The sequence below is a fragment of the Ceratotherium simum genome, chromosome 6, assembly GCF_057802395.1.
Source record: "Ceratotherium simum simum isolate JZ-2026a chromosome 6, ASM5780239v1, whole genome shotgun sequence".
NCBI classification, from domain to species: domain Eukaryota; kingdom Metazoa; phylum Chordata; class Mammalia; order Perissodactyla; family Rhinocerotidae; genus Ceratotherium; species Ceratotherium simum.
The window spans coordinates 9,178,062-9,197,048 of record NC_141905.1 but is presented as its reverse complement, the minus strand read 5'-3'; the positions used below and the strand labels follow the sequence as shown (position 1 = coordinate 9,197,048).

At 35.5% G+C, this 18,987-nt stretch overlaps 1 protein-coding gene across 5 annotated transcripts in view; it reads right to left on the bottom strand.

Moving 5' to 3' along the window:
- The window catches only part of ZFAND4 (zinc finger AN1-type containing 4), a 127,797-nt gene that overhangs the window by 28,048 nt on the left and 80,762 nt on the right, over positions 1–18,987 (bottom strand). For all 5 annotated transcript variants that reach the window (XR_015552431.1, XM_014788991.2, XM_087431847.1 and 2 more), the window contains 2 exons: positions 18,084–18,270; positions 10,401–10,548 (listed from right to left, as the gene is read on the bottom strand). Coding sequence is in view for 4 of the 5 variants with exons in the window: in XM_014788991.2 (XP_014644477.2) it covers positions 10,401–10,548; positions 18,084–18,270 (335 nt within the window). In the remaining variant the exon portion in view is untranslated. The remainder of the gene's footprint in view (positions 1–10,400; positions 10,549–18,083; positions 18,271–18,987) is intronic.

Genomic DNA, 18,987 nt, shown 5'->3' with positions numbered 1-18,987 from the left:
TCACAAAGCAAAAATCAACTCTATACTGTATATAAAAGTTATATCTAAAATAAAGTAATTCAAAAGTTAATTAAAAAGATAAGGGAAAAAGAACAAAGCTAGCGGTATCACACTCCCTGACTTCAAAATATACTACAGAACTATAGTAACCAAAACAGCATGGTACTGGCACAAAAACAAACACACAGATCAATGGAACAGAATCAAGAGCCCAGAAATAAACCCACACATCTATGGACAGCTAATTTTCGACAAGGGAGTCAAGAACATACAATGGAGAAAGGAAAGTCTCTTCAACAAATAGTGTTGGGAAAACTGGACAGTCACATGCAAAAAAATGAAAGTAGACCATTATCTTACACCATACACAAAAATTAACTCAAAATGGATTAAAGACTTGAATGTAAGACCTGAAACCATGAAACTTCTAGAAGAAAACATAGGCAGTGCGCTCTTTGACACTGGTTTTAGCAACATATTTTCAAGTACTGTGTCTGACCAGGCAAGGGAAACAATAGAAAAATAAACAAATGGGACTATATCAAACTAAAAAGCTTCTGCACAGCAAAGGAAACCATCAACAAAACAAAAAGACAACCTAACAATTGGGAGAATATATTTGCAAACCATACATCTGATAAGGGCTTAATCTCCAAAATATATAAAGAACTCATGCATCTCAACAACAAAAAACTAACAACCCAATTAAAAAATGGGCAAAAGACCTGAACAGACATTTCTCCAAAGAAGATGTACAGATGGCCAACAGGCACATGAAAAGATGTTCAAAATCACTAACTATTAGGGAAATGCAAATCAAAACTACAATGAGATATCATCTCACACTGTTCAGAATGGCTATAATTAACACAGGAAACAACAAGTGTTGGAGAGGATGTGGAAAGAAGGGAACTCTCATACACTGCTGGTGGGAGTGCAAACTGGTGCAGCCACTATGGAAAACAGTATGGAGATTCCTCAAAAAACTAAGAATAGAGCTACCATACAATCCAGCTATTCCACTGCTGGGTATTTATCCAAAGAACATGAAAGCGCCAATGCATAAAGATACATGCACCCCTGTGTTCACTGCAGCATTATTCACAATAGTCAAGACTTTGAAGCAACCTAAGTGCCCATTAAGGAACAAACGGATAAAGAAGATGTTGTATATATACACAATGGAATACTACTCAGCCATAAGAAATGATGAAATCCAGCCATTTGGGACAACATGGATGGACATTGAGGGTATTATGCTAAGCGAGATAAGTCAGAGGGAGAAGGTCAAATACTGTATGATCTCACTCATAAATGGAAGATAAAAACAACAACAATCACATAGAGACAGAGATTGGAGTGGGAGTTACCAGAGGGGAGGGGGGAAGGGAGGAGGGTGAAAGAGATGATTAGGCACATGTATGTGGTCACGGATTGTAATTAGTCTTTGGGTGGTGAATACGATGTAATCTATGCAGAAATAGAAGTACAATGATGTACACCTGAAATTTATACAATGTTATAAACCAGTGTTACCACAATAAAAAAAAAGATAAGGGAAAACGTATACAAAGCAAATGAAAACAGTAAGATATCAAGGGTTGTGGGCCTGATATCAGGAAGGAAAATCAAGCTGAAAGTCAGACAGAGATAAAACACTTTATAACATCTAGAATTAGCAGTATAATGAAAATATAACAGTTATCAATATTTGTGTACCTAATCACACAACCACCTTAAAGCATAAACTGTGGGAGATGAAAAGAGAAATACACAGAAACCCACTAATAATAGACTTTGAAGTACTGTTATTCTCATTCCAAGACAGATCAAGCTGACAAAAAAATAAGAAAGTACAGGACCTAAATAACTGATCAATAAGGTCAATCTTATATATATCTATCAAACTTTTACCCTGATGATAGAGAATGAACCATCTTCTGAAGTATACATGGAACATTCATGAAGAGTGATATTAGAACACAAGTAAACTCGATAAAGTAGAAATATAAACAACATTCTGATTTCCATGCCATAAAACTAGATATTAAAAACAATGAAAAATAAAAGAGCCTCTCTCACTAGGAATTTTTCAAATTCTATTAAACAACTGTTGGATAAAAGGGGAAATATCAACAGAAATTGCAAATTTTCTTTAAAAAATAGTAAAAATACTACAAATTGACATTATGTGCCTCCTGATGTGTTGCACTAAGAAAAATACATATCTATGTAATATTCCTGCCAAAAATGTTTAACCTGCATCTAATCATGATGAAACTCAGATAAATACAAACTGAAAATATTCTAGAAAACAACTGGCCTACACTCTTCAAAAACATCTGACATGAATGTTCAAAAAAGGCTAAGAAACATTTCTGTATAAAGGGAAATGAAGAAGATATTACAACTAAATGCAACGCATGATTCTTGATGGGATCCCAGAGTGAAAACAGAACAAAAATCAAAACAAAACAAAATGTTCTCAAGTACATTATTGAGACATGGAGAAATATGAATATAGAAGACATAATGTGTATCAATGATAAATTATGTGTGTAACAACTATATTATGTTATATAGGAGGAGGCCCTTGTTCTTAGGAGATATATGCTGAATGAAGTATTTAGGGGGAAATGTCATATCTGCAACTAACTCCCAACCGAATCAGGTAAAAAAAAAAAAAAAAAAGGGAAAGAAAGCAAATGTGGAAAAATGTTAATTGGTGAATCTAGGTAAAGTGTACCTGGGTGTTCACTGTACTAGTCTTATAACATTTCTGAAAGACTGTACATTTTTCAAAATAAAAAACGTAAGATAAGTTTTCAGACAAATGCTGAGAGAATTCATTGTCAGGAACCCCAACAGAAAGAAATACTAAAAGAAATGATTCAGAGGGCTGGCATAGTGGTTGAGTTCTGAGCGCTCTGCTTTGGCAGCTGGGGTTCGCAGGTTCGGATTCTGGGTGCAGACCTACATCACTAGTCAGCCATCCTGTGGCAGTGACCCACATATAAAGTGGAGAAAGACTGGCACAGGTGTTAGTTCAGGGCTAATCTTCCTCAAAGCAAAAAAAGAGGAATATTGGAAACAGATGTTAGCTCATGGCTAATCCTCAGTAAAAAAAAAAAAATTAAATTACGGGCCAGCCCGGTGGCGCAAGCAGTTAAGTGCTCGAGCTCCGCTGTGGCAGCCCAGGGTTCGCTGGTTTGGATCCCGGGTGTGCAGCAATGCACTGCTTGTCAAGCCATGCTATGGTGACATCCCATATAAAGTGGAGGAAGATGGGCACGGATGTTAGCCTAGGGCCAGTCTTCCTCAGCAAAAGACAGAGGGGGATTGGCAGATGTTAGCACAGGGCTGATCTCTTCACACACACAAATTAAATTAAATTAATAAATTAATTAAATTAAATTAATTAAATTAATAAATTAATTAAATTAAATTAATTAAATTAATAAATTAATTAAATTAAATTAAATTAAATTAAATTAAAGATTCAGGGGCCGGCCCAGTGGTGCAGCGGTTAAGTGCATGCTCTCCCCTTCGGTGGCAGGGGTTCACAGGTTCAGATCCCAGGCACGCACCGACGCACTCCTTGTCAAGCCATGCTGTGGTGGCGTCCCATATAAAGTAGAGGCAGATGGGCATGGATGTTAGCCCAGGGCCAATCTTCCTCAGCAAAAAAGACGAGGATTGGTATCAGATGTTAGCTCAGGACTGATCTTCCCCAGAAAAAAAAAAAAAAGAAATGATTCAGACAGAAGGAAAATAATCCTTAAAGGAAGTACATAATTGCAGGAAAGAAAAAAGAACAACAGAAAAGATAAATATGTGGGTAAATATAAATAACAATATTGGCAATATGAAACAATTTGAGGGGTTCAAAACATATATAAAATTAAAATGCGTAACAACAATGACACAAAAGGTGTTTGGATGTACAAATGGAGTTAGTGTTCTAGGATTCTGGCAATGACACGAAAGTGGTAAAAATAACTTTTATTAGACTATAAGTAGTCAAGGATGCACATTATAATCTCTAGGGTAACCACTTGATAAAACCAGTGTAGGAATGTATAACTAACAAAGTAATGGGGGACAAAAACTGAATAATGAAAAAATAAAATCATCCCAAAAAGAGCAAAAAAAGAGAGAAAAAGAAACATAAAATAGGTGGGTAAGTAGAAAACAAATAGTAAGAAGATAAAAATTCAAATATATCATAATTACACTAAATAAAAGTGGAACAAAAGACTTAAGCTTGTCAGTGTGGATAAAAAATATAATAATAAAGCCAACCACGTACTTTACAAGAGACAAACCTTAAATACAGGAACATAGAGAGACTGAAAGTTATAGGATGGAAAGGAAATACAATAGAAACACAAACCAGAAGAAAGCTACATAGCTATACTAATAATAGACAAAGTAGATTTTAAGACATGTACGTTACTAGAGATAAAGAAAAACATTTTATAATAATAAAGATCTAAACTACAAGGAAGATATCACAGCTCCTTGGATATCACACAAATCTGTGCTACATCAAATGACAGAGTTTCAAAATATATAAGGCAAAAATAAACATCTAAAATGAGAAACACAAATCTACAACCAAAAAGAGCGATTTCTCATAAACCTCTCTCAGTAGATAGAAAACCTTTGTTTTCTATCAGATCAAAAAAAATCAGAAAAGATACAGAAGATCTGAACAACAATACAATTAACAAACTTGATCTAACTGATATATATAGAACACTATATAAAGTGACAGATTACACAGTTTTTTCAAGTTCACAAGTGGCATTTACCAGTATGCTTTGTCACAAATCAAACCTCAACTAATTTCAAAGACCTGAAATCATTTAGAGTATGTTCTCTGACCCCAGTGAAATTAAACTACAAATGAATAACCAAAAAGTATACAATATTCCAAATCTGGAAACTAAGGAGCCCACTTCTATTTCTTTCTTTATTTTTTTCCCCCAAAGCCCCAGTAGATAGTTGTATGTCATAGCTGCACATCCTTGCTGTATGTGGGACGTGGCCTCAGCATGGCCGGAGAAGCAGTGTGTAGGTGCGCGCCCGGGATCCAAACCCGGGCCACCAGCAGCAGAGCGCGCACACTTAACCACTAAGCCATGGCGCCGGCCCAGGAGCCCACTTCTAAATAAGCCATGAATCAAAGTGATATAAAGATTTAATGTAATCCCTATCAAAATCTCAGTGGCATTTTTTCAAAAAATAGAATAAGCCATCCTAAAATTCATATGGACTCTTAAGGTATCCCAAATAGCTACAATAATCTTGACAAAGAAGAACAAAGTTGCAGGTCTTACACTTCCCCATTTCAAAATTTATTACAAAGCTACAGTAATCAAAACAGTGTAGTACTGGCATAAAGACAGACATATCCACCAACGCAATAGAATAGAGAGCCCAGAAATAAACCCTTACACTTATGGTCAAATGACTTTCAACAAGGTGCCAAGACCACTCAAGGAGGAAAGGACAGTTTCATCACCAAAAGGAGTTGGGAAAATTGGATATCCAGATATAAAAGAAGGATGTTAGACACACACCATACACCATATACAAAAATTAACTTAAAATGTATCAGAGAACTAAATGTAAGACCTAAAACTATAAAACTCTTAGAAAAAAACCTAGCAAGAAAAACTTCGTTACATTGGATTTGACAATGATTTCTTAGATATGACACCAAAAGCAAAGGCAACAAAAGTAAAAATAGATGAACCGGACTACATCAAAATTTAAAACTTCTGCGCATCAAAGGACACTACCATCTGAGTAAAAAGGCAACCTATGGAATACGAGAAAATATCTGCAAATCATATATCTCATGAGGGGTTAATATCCATAATATATAAAGAACTTTTAAACCTCAACAACAAAAACAAATAACCTGAAGCAGAAATGGGCAAAACACTTGAATGGACATTTTTACAAAGAAGATATTCAAATGGCCAACTAGCACATGAAAAGGTGCTCAACCTCACTAATCATTAGGAAAATGTAAATTAAAACTACAATGAGATGTCATCTCACACCCATTAGGATGGCTACTATTAAAATATATATATATATAACAAAATATCAAGTGTTGGTGAGGATGCGGAGAAACTGGAACCCTTGTGCACTGTTGGTGGGATTGTAAGATGGTACAACTGCTATGGAAAACAGTATGGCAGTCCCTCAAAAAATTTAAAATGGAATTACCACATGGTCCTGAAATTATGGGTACATATTCAAAGGAACTGAAAGCAGGGTCTCAAAAAGATATTTGTAACTGATGTTTATAGCAGCATTATTCACAATAGCCAAAAGGTGGAAGGTAACACAAATCTCCATTGACAGATGCACGGGCAAGTAAAACGTTGTATATACGTACAATGGAATATTACTCAACCTTAGAAAGTATGGAAATTGTGGCATATGCTACAACATGGATGAACCCTGAGGACATTGCTAAGTGAAATAAGTTAGCCACAAAAAATCAAATACTGTATGATTCCACTTATATGAGATATCTAGAAAGTCAAATTCACAGAAACAGAGAATAGAACTGTAGTTGTCAGGGTCTGGCCGGGAGCATGGAAATAGGGAACTGTTTAATGAGTACAGAGTTTCAGTTTGCAAGATGCAAAGTTCTGGAGATTGGTTGCGCAATAGCGTGAATGTACTTAACACTAGTGAACTGTAGTTAAAAATGCACTTAAAAATGATTAAGATGGTAAATTTTATGTGTATTTTACCATAATTAAAAATTTAACAACATTAATTGTAGAATCGAGGTGGTGGATAAATGGGTGTTCACTGTAAAATTCTGTCAACTTTGCTGTTTGTTGGAAAAGAAAGAAAATTACAGACCAATTTCTCTGATGAACAAAAATCCTATATAAAGCATGAGCAAATTAAATCTAAAGATGTAAAAAGGAAAATTCATCACAACCAAGAGTGGTTTATTCTAAGAATGTAAGAATGATTTCATATTTAAAAAAAATTCACCACAATATCAGAATATTTTTATTCAGTGCAAAATACTTCTTAACTTCCCTTTAGATTTCTTATTTGACCCATGGGTTACTTTGAAGTGTGTTATTTCCATATATTAGATTTTCCGGATATCTTTGTTATTGACTCCTAACTTTATTCCATTGCAATAATAGAGCATTGTTTGTATGATGTAAATCTTTCAAAATTTATTGGGACTTGTTTGATAGCACACAACATGGTTTATCTTAGTAAATGTTCAGAGTGTATTTGAAAAGAATGTGTATTCTGCTGTTGTCATGTGGAGCATTCTGTAAATGTGAATTGGACAAGCAGGTTGATAGTGTTATTCAAGTCTTCTTATATCCTCTCTGATTTTCTATCTTTCCTATCAATTTTTGAGAGTGGGAGTATAGAAATCTTCTAACATAACTAAAACTTCTAACATAACTATCTTCTATCTATTTCTCTTTGTACCTTTTGCTTCATGTATTTTGAAATTCTGTTATTTGGTACATAAACATGTAGGATTGTGGGGAAAGGATTTTTTTTTTTTTTTTAGTAGAGCTAGGTTAACTTTCTCCATCTGAAAAACATTATCTTCACCCTACTTCACATTATATATAGATATTTTTGTGTGTGTGAGGAAGATTAGCCCTAAGCTAACATCTGTTGCCAATCCTCCTCTTTTTGCTGAGAAAGATTGGTTCTGGGGTAACATCCATGCCCATTTTCCTCTACTTTATATGTGGGACGCCTGCCACCGCATGGCTTGATGAGCGGTGCGTAGGTCCATGCCCAGGATCCGAACCAGCAAATCCCGGGCCACTGAAGTGGAATGTGCGAACTTAACCACTACACCACTGGACCAGCCCTTCACATTATAATTTTACAAAGAGTTTTTTTCCCAGATGAATTGTAAATCTAAATGAGAAAGGAACAATCATAGAGCTTTTGGAGAAAAACACAGAAGCACATCTTCAAGACTCTGTAGTAGGAAAAGACTTCATTACAGGGTTATAAAAAGCAGTAACCATAAAAGGAAAACTGATAAATTAGAATACATTAAAGTAAAGAGGGCCGGCTCCGTGGCTTAGCGGTTAAGTGCGCGCGCTCTGATGCTGGCGGCCCGGGTTCGGATCCCGGGCGCGCCCCGAGGCACCACTTCTCCGTCCAACGCGAGACCGAGTCCCACGTACAGCAACTAGAAGGATGTGAACCTATGACATACAACTATCTACTGGGGCTTTGGGGGGAAAAAAATGAATAAATACAATCTTTAAAAAAAAAAATAAATAAATAAAATAAAATAAAGTAAAGAATATTTATTCATTAAAATAATAAAGTGAAAGAGCAAGATGTGGAGTGTTAGAATATCTGTAAATCATATATCTGACAAAGAACCTGTACCCATAGTATATAAAAATGCCTACAGATCAATGAGCAAAAGGCAGACAACCCAATTAAAAAAATGAGCAAAAAAATGTCATTATCTTAAAAAAAATATTCTGATGTATTTAAACAGTGTGGATCACATGATATAAAGACTGTTGATACAAAAGTCAGTATTTTAATGCCAATAAGCATATGAAAAGCTTAACGTTATTCCTCATCAGAGAAATGTAAGTTAAAACCACTACACATCCACCACAATGGTTAAAATGAAAAGACTGACAATATCGGGCATTGGTGAGGATGTGGCACAAACTGGAACTCTCATGTTGCTGATGGGAGTGTAAATTAGTTTAGACACTTGGCAAAATTGTTTGGCATAACAACTAAAGCTACATACACACATACCCTATTACTTTACAAGTCCATTCCTAGGTATATGTCCCAAATAAAAGAGTGCATATATCCACCAAAAAGATGTATAAAAATGTTCAAAGCAGCTTTACTGATGAAAGTCAAAAACTAGAAACAATCCAAATGTCTACCAAGAGGAGACAAGAGGAACAAATTGATGTATAGTCATACAATGAAACAGCACACAGCAGTAAAAAAGAATGAACTACATGCAACATGGATGAATCACAAAAATATTAAGATGAGCAAAAGAAATCAGACTCCCCCCAAAAAAGAGAGTATACTCTATATTATTTCATTTATACGAAGTCCAGGAACAGGCAAAACTAATTCATGGTGACAAATGTATGAACAGTTATAGTGGGGAGAGGGGAAATGTAGATCCTGACTGGAAAAGATTATAAGAAAACCTGGAGAGAAAGACAGGTCCTATTTTAATTTGGGTTGTACCTACATGAGTATACATAAATGTAAAAATTCATCAAGCTATACATCAAAGACTTGTGAACTTCATTATATGTATTATATTTCAATACAGAAAAATGGATGAGCTATTAATAGAGTAAAAAAGCAAAGTAATAGAGTGGTAATACATATATGACAAAGGACTTATATCCAGAATATATAAAGATCTCAAAAAAATCAATAAACAAAAAGCATACAACCTAATAGAAAAATGGGCAAAAGATTTAAACAGCCATTTTACAAAAAAGGATATCCAGGGCCGGCCCCGTGGCTTAGCGGTTAAGTGCGCACGCACCGCCGCTGGCGGCCTGGGTTCGATCCCAGGTGCACACCGACGCACCGCCTCTCCGGCCATGCTGAGGCCGCATCCCACATACAGCAACTAGAAGGATGTGGAGCTATGACATACAACTATCTGCTGGGGCTTTGGGGGAAAAAATAAATAAATAAAATTATTAAAAAAAAAAGAGGTAAACATTTAAAAAAAAAAAAAAGATATCCAAATACCCAATAAACATATGAAAGGTGCTCAACTTCATTAGCCAGAGAAATGCAAATTAAAACCACAATGTGATGCCACTACACATCAACCAGAATGACAAAAATTAAAAAAAGACAATACAAATACTGGCAAAATTGCGTAAAAACTGCAACTCTCATTCCCTACAGAACAGAATGAAAATTGGCTCAATTACTTTGAAATCATTTTGAAAAACCAACAATATCTAATAAAGGTGAACACAGGCATACTCCTTATCAATGCCCAGATAGAGGAGATATCCTTAATAAGTAAATATTAGCAGAGCATTTAAAAAAGTAATTATTGCAAGATTAAGATTAGGTTATCTTTATTATTCTTCTTAGCTCTAGAACAATGAAATTTAAAAAAATTATGAATTATTTTAAACGCAGTATAATCACATTAGATGTGTTGCTGGCCTAAAGAAAACAATTCATCACTTTTAAGATCTCAATAAATAACTGAGGACAGACACTTGCAATGAATAATATTTTATAATTTTTTTTTTTTCACAATTACCAACAGACCTCAATGCTGTGAGCCCTGCAAGGATAAACTAGAGAAATGCCGGGCCAAGAGCCAACAGCTTCACCTTTTTGCTGAGATTCATGCTCTCCATCTTAGCCTTCAGCAGCTTCATCTTATTCATAGTTATTGAATTTTCAATTATCTGTTGCCCAGAAGGAGAAGGCTCAATTTCTTCATCCTCATCAGTGTACAAATTATACACGGAACCACCACTGCAAAGAAAACGATAATTACTATTGAAATGTGCCTGATACTTCCCCAATGACTAAAAATACTCTATGTGCAATAAAAACTACAGATGCTGCTAATGATAAAACAATAAATATATCTTGTCAATGTAAGTTTAAGGCAAATTTATTTCAAAAATACATTTCTTAGGAGAAAAAAAATGAATGGGGATAAATATCATGATCTAGCGTTACTGAAAATCAAGTACAGCTGAGCTTTTTGCAGTCAGTATACCATAAGTGAAGATCTTTTGGCACCTGCTGTATCATTCCCACAGAAGCAAAATCCATTTCCACAAGAATGTTCTGATTTCATTTTATCTGCTAAGGGTAATAACTGTGAAACCTAGACTGCAGGCTGATCAGATTTCCATTAACCAGAATAAAAAAGAAATTGACAAAGAAAAGTCTAGATTTTGATTCACCCTGTGAGGATTCTCACTAAAAAAGGAACTCATATATAAAGTGTCATCAGAACATTTTCTGTTCTTAAAGAACAACAACAACAAAATAAGGATAATTTAAGATTTTTTTCAGCATGTTTGGAAATGTAACCACCTAAAATAGCATAGATTTTAAAATGAAAAAAGACATTCCAGTCAAGTCATGACACAAATTATTAAACATGTAAAACGTTTCAATTACTGATCAATCACTATGACATTTATTCATACCTTAACATAATTATGATTTGGAGGCCCTTCTCTTTGCATAATATAACAGCACTTATCACACTATCCTCACATTTATACTTATATATCTATCTTTACCTCTTACTGCCCCATATGTTAGCAAGTTGAAAGCAGATAATAGGCCTTATTCTTCTTCCTAGTTTTAGCACCTGGCATAGTGCTTGGCACATAGTCAATAAATATTTGTTGTACTGAACACAAGCGTTATTGAAATTTCAGTCAGCTTTTTCAATAATGGGAAAATTAGAACGGTAAGGGTTTGAAAAAAGCACCAGCTCACCATATTTGAAAAATGACTAAAATTTTAAATAGAGCAGATTAAGAATGTGTATTAGTCACCGTGCCTGACTTATAGGAAAACTGAAGTACGCATCTATGCTAATAAAGTATGAAGGTTAATAAGATTTCAATATGGTTGTAAGAAATGGAAACGATTTAGGATAGCCTTAAGAGGGCATATTCCATAATACTTCTGAAGCACATACTACCACCACACAATGGCAAAGGAGAGAGTAGATAGCCTCATTCCTAAATTTTACATGGTGAACTGATGACATTTTGAAATCGTGGGTTAATTACATGCACTGCAGGGGTGGGTATCAGAAAGAACAATGGCAGGAATTGGTCTCCATAACCAATTCAGTCCCTAGTGCCTGACTCCTGGCCATCACTTCTACCCATTATAGATGCCTACCACAGCATGAAAATTGAGACAACAGACATTAACATTGTTACCATTTACTGAACACCTACTCTGCCGGCACTTTCCACATATTATTTCTAATCCTTACACAAAACATATAAGGCAATATTATATCCCATTTTATAAATGGAGAAAGTACAGTTGAGAGAGTTAATTGATTTTGTTCAAGACCAGAGAGCTAGTAAACGGTGAACCTAAAATTTAAATTTCCCATCTGTCTGGTTCCAAAGTCTATTCTTTATACTACTTCCTGTTGCTTTCCCAGGCACCAAATAACAGACTTTACTTGTGTACCCAAATAAGTGACAAAACCTATATATGTGAAGGCTCTTGTCTTGAGATTAACTATATCTGAAAAGGAGGGTTGAGTGAAGATTTTTGCCAATTCACTCTTGGAGTTGGAAAAAACGATTCAAGTAAACTCTCTATTCTTGGTTACCTTGCAATATTTTAACTTTGAGTACTTCTCTGTTATATCCTGTTGCATTTTAACTTTAAGTACCCATATTGAATACAGAAAGAGGTTTCTGACTCAACCTTTCTGTCATAAAAAATTGGTCCTTTACTGTCTTCCCATGGAGAACAGTGTGTGTGTAAGTACATAAAAAAGTACAATCATGATAAATATTTCATCAGATGCATTTTAGAGGATTAAAAACACTTAAATTCACCTAGGTTTTTTCAAAGAACCACATTATTGTGTTTTCTCTCACAAAGCACAGATTCATGAGATCAGTTAGAAGCCAACCACAATTTTTTTCTAAATGGAAAAATATGACTAGACTAGGATAACATAGTAATTTTTAAACAATCCAAAAATGTCTTTCTTTATATTTAAATATTCTAAATATTTTCTTGAATGCTATATTTAACTTTTTACAAACCTTTAAATCTAATATGATTAAATAATAAGAGATGGGAAAATGTAATATTTATTTCAACACGAATATTGTTCATGCCAAAGCTAAGTCTTCATGCGACTTTTACAGACAAGTTACCATTTGACAGAGATTGGATTGGTGGTTACCAGAGGGGAAGGGGGGAGGGAGGAGGGCGAAAGGGATAATTCGGCACATGTGTGTGGTGATGGGTTGTAATTAGTATTTGGGTGGTGAACATGATGTAATCTATGCAGAAACAGAAGTATAATGATGTATACCTGAAATTTATACAATGTTATAAACCAATGTTACTGCAATAAACAAAAAATTAAAAAAAAGAAAAGTCTTTCAATGCTTCCTTTTATTTCTTTCCGCTTAAAAAAGCAGTAAGGTGGCACAATTAACTAAAAAGATTTGAGATTAAAAATGACTGATACTAGATTCTGTATCAGAATTAATCAAATAAGCACCCAATTCTCAATGTTTCTTCTTAGAGCAGGAATTGGCAAACTACGCCCACAGCCCAAATTCAGTCTACCACTTATGTGGCCCACAAGCTAAGAATGGTTTTTACACTTTTCAATGCATGAAAAAAAAAATTATTTTATAACGTGAAAATTATATGAAATTCAAATTTGTGTCCATAAATAAAAAGTTTTATTGGAATATAGCCACACTCATTTGATCACATATTGCATATGGCTACTTTTGCACTACAATGGCAAGAGTTGAGTCGCCACAACAGCAATTGTATATGGCTCTCTCACTGCTTTGCGCTGTAGCTTGGCACACTACAAATCACAGTGGCACAGCCATAAATCAACAGCATTTTGAGTGCCAAGTGTAACACTGTAGTGTGACTTTTTTTTAAATTAACAATATATTTCACAACATATCAACACAAGAAGAGTGGACTTGGAAACTTGCAGTTTTAAGGCACTATATAGAGTGGATTATTTTGTTATCTGTTAAATGGCAAAGCATTGTGTTCTCATGCAATGACACTACAGTTATCCTAAAGAAAAAACAACATATTTGGACATTGCCAGACTAAGGACTCATCACAATATTCCCAACTTGCAGGTCAGAAAAATTAGAAAATTTAAAATAAAAAATGAAAATGAGACAGCAACCAAAATAAGTTTCTGAGTGGCTTATTTACTAGCCATGGAAGGAAATCTGTTTACCAATAGTGAATTAATTAAACCATGTTTAATCATAGCAGTTGAAGAAATGTGTCCAGAGAAAATAAATTTGTTTAAAGACTACTCCTTTAGCAAGAACAGTTTCCCAAAGAGTTGACAACAATGGAAGCAACATCAGTAGTCAATTAAAAAATAAGGCAAATGATTTGGAGTCATTTTCCTTGGCTTTTGATGAGTCGACATAAATTATCGATACTGTTCAGCTATTTTTCTTTATTCAGGGCATCAATACCAAGTTTGAAGTGACTGAAGAACTAGCTCCTATGAATAGTCTGCATAAAACACCTACAGGTAAGACTATTTTCAAAGAAGTTCCTAAAACACTAATTCAGCACAACTTGAAGCGAATTCTGCTACAATTGACGGAGTAAAAAATGTGTGGAACAGAAAAAACATTTGGTTGGACAAATTTACAAAGCTAATGAAAATGTAAAGTGTTTAAAGCCTATGGTTACTCATTGTATTATTCATCAGCAGGTATTCTGCAGTAAATATTTGAATCTATCCTGTATTATTGAACCAGTAGTGTCAACAGTAAACTTCATTTGTCTCAAGGACTTAACCATCAGTTCAATGGCTTGGCAGTAGTAGCAGTGTTGTGATTTTTTTTAGCTCAGGGCTGACATTTAATTTTTCTGAACGAGAAGAACCACCCTCAACTGCTAATATCAAACACTGAATACCTTTGGAAATTAGTTTTTGCTGTGTACTTGACAATGTTTCTTAATGAATTCCACCTAAAATTAAAAGGCAAGGGGCCGGCCCCGTGGCTTAGCGGTTAAGTGCACTTGCTCTGCTGCTGGCGGCCCAGGTTCGGATCCCGGGCGCGCACCGATGAACCGCTTCTATGGCCATGCTGAGGCCATGTCCCACATACAGCAACTAGACGGATGTGGAGCTATGACATACAACTATCTACTGGGGCTTTGGGGGAAAAATAAATGAATAAATAAAATTATAAAAAAAAAAAAAAGGGCCGGCCCCGTGGCTTAGCAGTTAAGTGCGCGCGCTCAGCTGCTGGCGGCCCGGGTTCGGATCCCGGGCGTGCAGTGACGCACTGCTTCTCCGGCCATGCTGAGGCCACGTCCCACATACAGCAACTAGAAGGATGTGCAGCTATGACATACAACTATCTACAGGGGCTTTGGGGGGAAATAAATAAATAAAATTAAAAAAAATAAATAAAAAAAAAATAAAAGGCAAAACAGTACTTACGTGAGAAATTTATACTGCAGTAATGTCATTTTAACAACATTACTTTGAATCACACGTAATGGCACACTTGTCAAGAGTTAAAAACAAAGCGAGATCTCCATTCCCACACAAATTTGCAGCAGATGTACTTTCCGAACTCCAACTACACTCCCAGCACCATTTTCATACCTCGTTGCTAGTTAAAGGAAATTCCCATATTTCAAAATCTATTTAAATGTGCAATTGAGGAGTTCCACCTATCTTCAATTGGACGTGATTCATCTTCAATGTAATGACATGCTAAAGGCAAACAGCAAGAGAAGACTCTAATAGAATTCTATAAATGCCATCCAAGTAATGGACATGCTCAATTAAAATCATACGCTCATGGACTGATATCAGTGTTTGACAGTACCTATCTGCGTGAAAAGAAATTTTCCAAGATAAAATACATAAAATCTCATTACAGATTAATATTAACAGGTGAACTTTTGCAAATGATTTGCAAATTTCATAGGCAACACTAATTTTCAACCCAATTAAGTAAAATATTACTTCCACAAAAAAGGATTCCATTCTTCTCATTAGTAGACCTGATTTACATATACACACACGAAAGTACTCAATTATTTTTCTTTTATTTTGAATTTTGTCAGTAAAAATTTTGTGGAAATTTGTTTTCTCTCTTATTATGTAAGCACCTGCATAGTATCTTTGACTTTCTCTCTTGGCCTAAAATCCTAAAATGGTTACCATCTGGCCCTTTACAGAAAAAGCTTGGTGCCCTCTGTTGCAGAGGTAAGAAAGCTTCCCCTAGAATAGGCAAGATAAATGTCCTTCAAGGTATTACCAGAAAAAGTTTTCTACTCCCCTTTCTCATCCATCCTATCCCTTGTCCAATTCTAGAAGGTGAATAGAAAGGAACAGAAAAATTCAAAAATTATCTTGAGAGGAACAATAATACAATTTTAATTGAAATCCACAGCAACATTTTGATTATGTCTTAAACACAAATAGAAGTTGGCTGGGGAAAAAATGGAGTAAAAGGAGGAAATGACATTTCAAGCAAAGGGAAAAAAGATGTGCAAAAACATGGCATAATGAAAGAGACCTGAAAAACTGATGCTAAGTTGTAAAGGGCCTTACATGCTAAGCTAAGGAGCTCAGGTTTTCTCCCTTAGGAAAGGAGACCCAAAAGTAGATGTGTTAAGGAAGAAAACCGAAACAGTGAGCTAGCACATGGAGAGACTGGTATGAAAAAGCTCTACTCACAGTCCAAGTGAGAGACACTGGATTAAGGCTGTAGCCTTCACTGCTCCCTCTTCCCTAGTTCTAGCCCACATGTTTATGCGAAGTGCTAACCAGATCCTGACACGTTAGAGTTAATAGTCAACAGCCATTTGTCACCATCTGCTCTCTGAGGCCACAAAGAAAGGGTCTGATCTTTCTTCCACATAACACTCTGTGGGGGTCAGAATCCAAAAGCAATCCCCACGACTCCCACTCCCTGGTGCTCACACCCTGGACATTCTCCTACCCTTGAGTGTGGGCATGACCTATGACTTGCTTCTAGCCAACAGAATATAGCAAAAGTAAAGGGATTTTGCAGATGTAATTTAGGCCCAAATCAGCTGATTTTGAGTTAATCAAAACGGAGCTGAGGGCAGCCTCTAGCCAATAGCCAGCAAAAAATCAGGGCCCTCAGTCATATAACTGCCAGAAAATGAATTATGCCAACCACGTGAATGAGCTTGAAAGGAGATCCTCTTCCCCAAACAAGCCTCCAGACAGGCGTGCACCTTTGCAAAAACCTTGACTGCAGCTTTGTGGGGCCCAGAGCAGAGCACCCAGCTACACTGTGCCTAGACTCCTGACCCACAGAAACTGTTCTCCAGACTGTAAGGTATTTTTTCTATGAATGGTTTTGCCACTAGTTTTTTATATTGTGGGATTAAATTTAGTTATCTGTAATATCTTTCCTTCCCTCATCTGCTTGGCAAACTCCTACTTCTCTTCTAAGGTTGCTACTTCTCAGAGGTTATCCCTAACTCTCCACCTTTCAGGCAAAATGAAGGCCCTCTCATCTGCTTTTCCAGAGATGTTGATACCTTTTTATAACAATTGTTGACATTATATTATAGACACTACTTTTAGCAGATTACACGCTCCATGAAGGAATGGACAATGATTTTTATAACCCAGTGCCTAGTGTAGGGACTATCTATAAAAGTTCAGTAAATGTTTAGTGACTTAAAGTGAACGGAGATGAAGAGTCATAGTAAGACACAGTGCAGAGAAACTTACAGGTGACCTTGTCCAATTCCCTGTTCTATTGCCTAAGTACCTTGAGGTTGTTTCCCTCTGATTTTAGAAGTAATATAACAATTCCTCCCCTTTATATAGAGTAGGAAAACAAGACTAGAGAAGTAAAGAGATTTATCTACTTTTAAGCAGCAAAGTTAAATTCTGAAAAAAGATAGCAATTTTAGGTTCAACCCTTTCTATATGCCAAGGTTGTATAATAACACACTATTATAATAAGACTCTATAAGTAGGCATCTTAGAGTTTCATGAAGTGACAGAAATAAATCTTTTGTATGAAAAAATCCTACTCCATAAAGAAATTTCAGTTTTAGAAATTATTCTCTAAGTTAATCAGTCATATGAAGGACAATTTCAAAATCACAAACCTGGGGCAGGGGGTTGGGGGAGAATTCATGAAATTTAGTTATTCTTGTGAATATAAGATTATTTTGACAACATAAGGTAAGCATAAAGGTTTATGGAATGTATCATACAATGTTCTGCTTTTCTAAGTGAGACATGGAAATGAAAACCTATTTACCTTAAAGATTCAGATAATGGTGTTAAAGTGCCACCTCCCCTATCTACTACACGAAAGAAGTTCAATTGATCTCCTTCTCGGTATACCAAAAATGTAACTTTTTTGTTGCAGGAGGTCTTCTCCCACATCTCATCTCGACTGGAATCCATGTACTCAGCCATCTCCCTAAGTGGATCTTCCATAGGAACTACAAACGGAAAAATTGATAAACAAGCTTTCAATTTATATCAAGTTTTACGCATCTTGATACAGTGACAGAACATAATGTACTGAATTTGAAAAACAACCTGTGCATACAATGTATACATGATATTCTTCAAATAAGTTTCTGGTCTTTTTACAGTTAATACAGAATTCCCTATGTTCTATTGATACGAAAGAAATAAAATGCATTCTTATGACGTTATGTACAAAGACAGGGCTTAACCAAATACATGAGGTCTTTCTTGTGCCACTAGAGTCTATATATTTGTGGATTCTATGACATAATTTTCTGTGACTGTTTTCACTTTATACCTTCTGCTTCCTATATTTTTCCAAATATTAGTTCCAACAATCAATAAGTAAAAAGCAATATAAATCCCACTTAATTTAGATTAAAAAAATAAACACACACACACACACATAATTGGGAGACATATGTTAGAAATTAGAAGCCAGTGAATTCCTTTTTTCTTTCTGATTTTATATAAAGGCTGATTCTTCATCATGTGAAGTTAGGTAGTTAAAAGTACACAATAACTCAGAACACAAGAGGGCCACTTAGTGTACTAAAACTGCAATGTGTGTCATGGTCAGTATGTTGTTTCTTGAAAGCACCCTCCCAGGACCCCAACTGTCCTGGTGTGTATCCCTCCAGTCAGAGAACAAAAACGAGGGCAAAGCCCCCAATACTGGTGGGCTC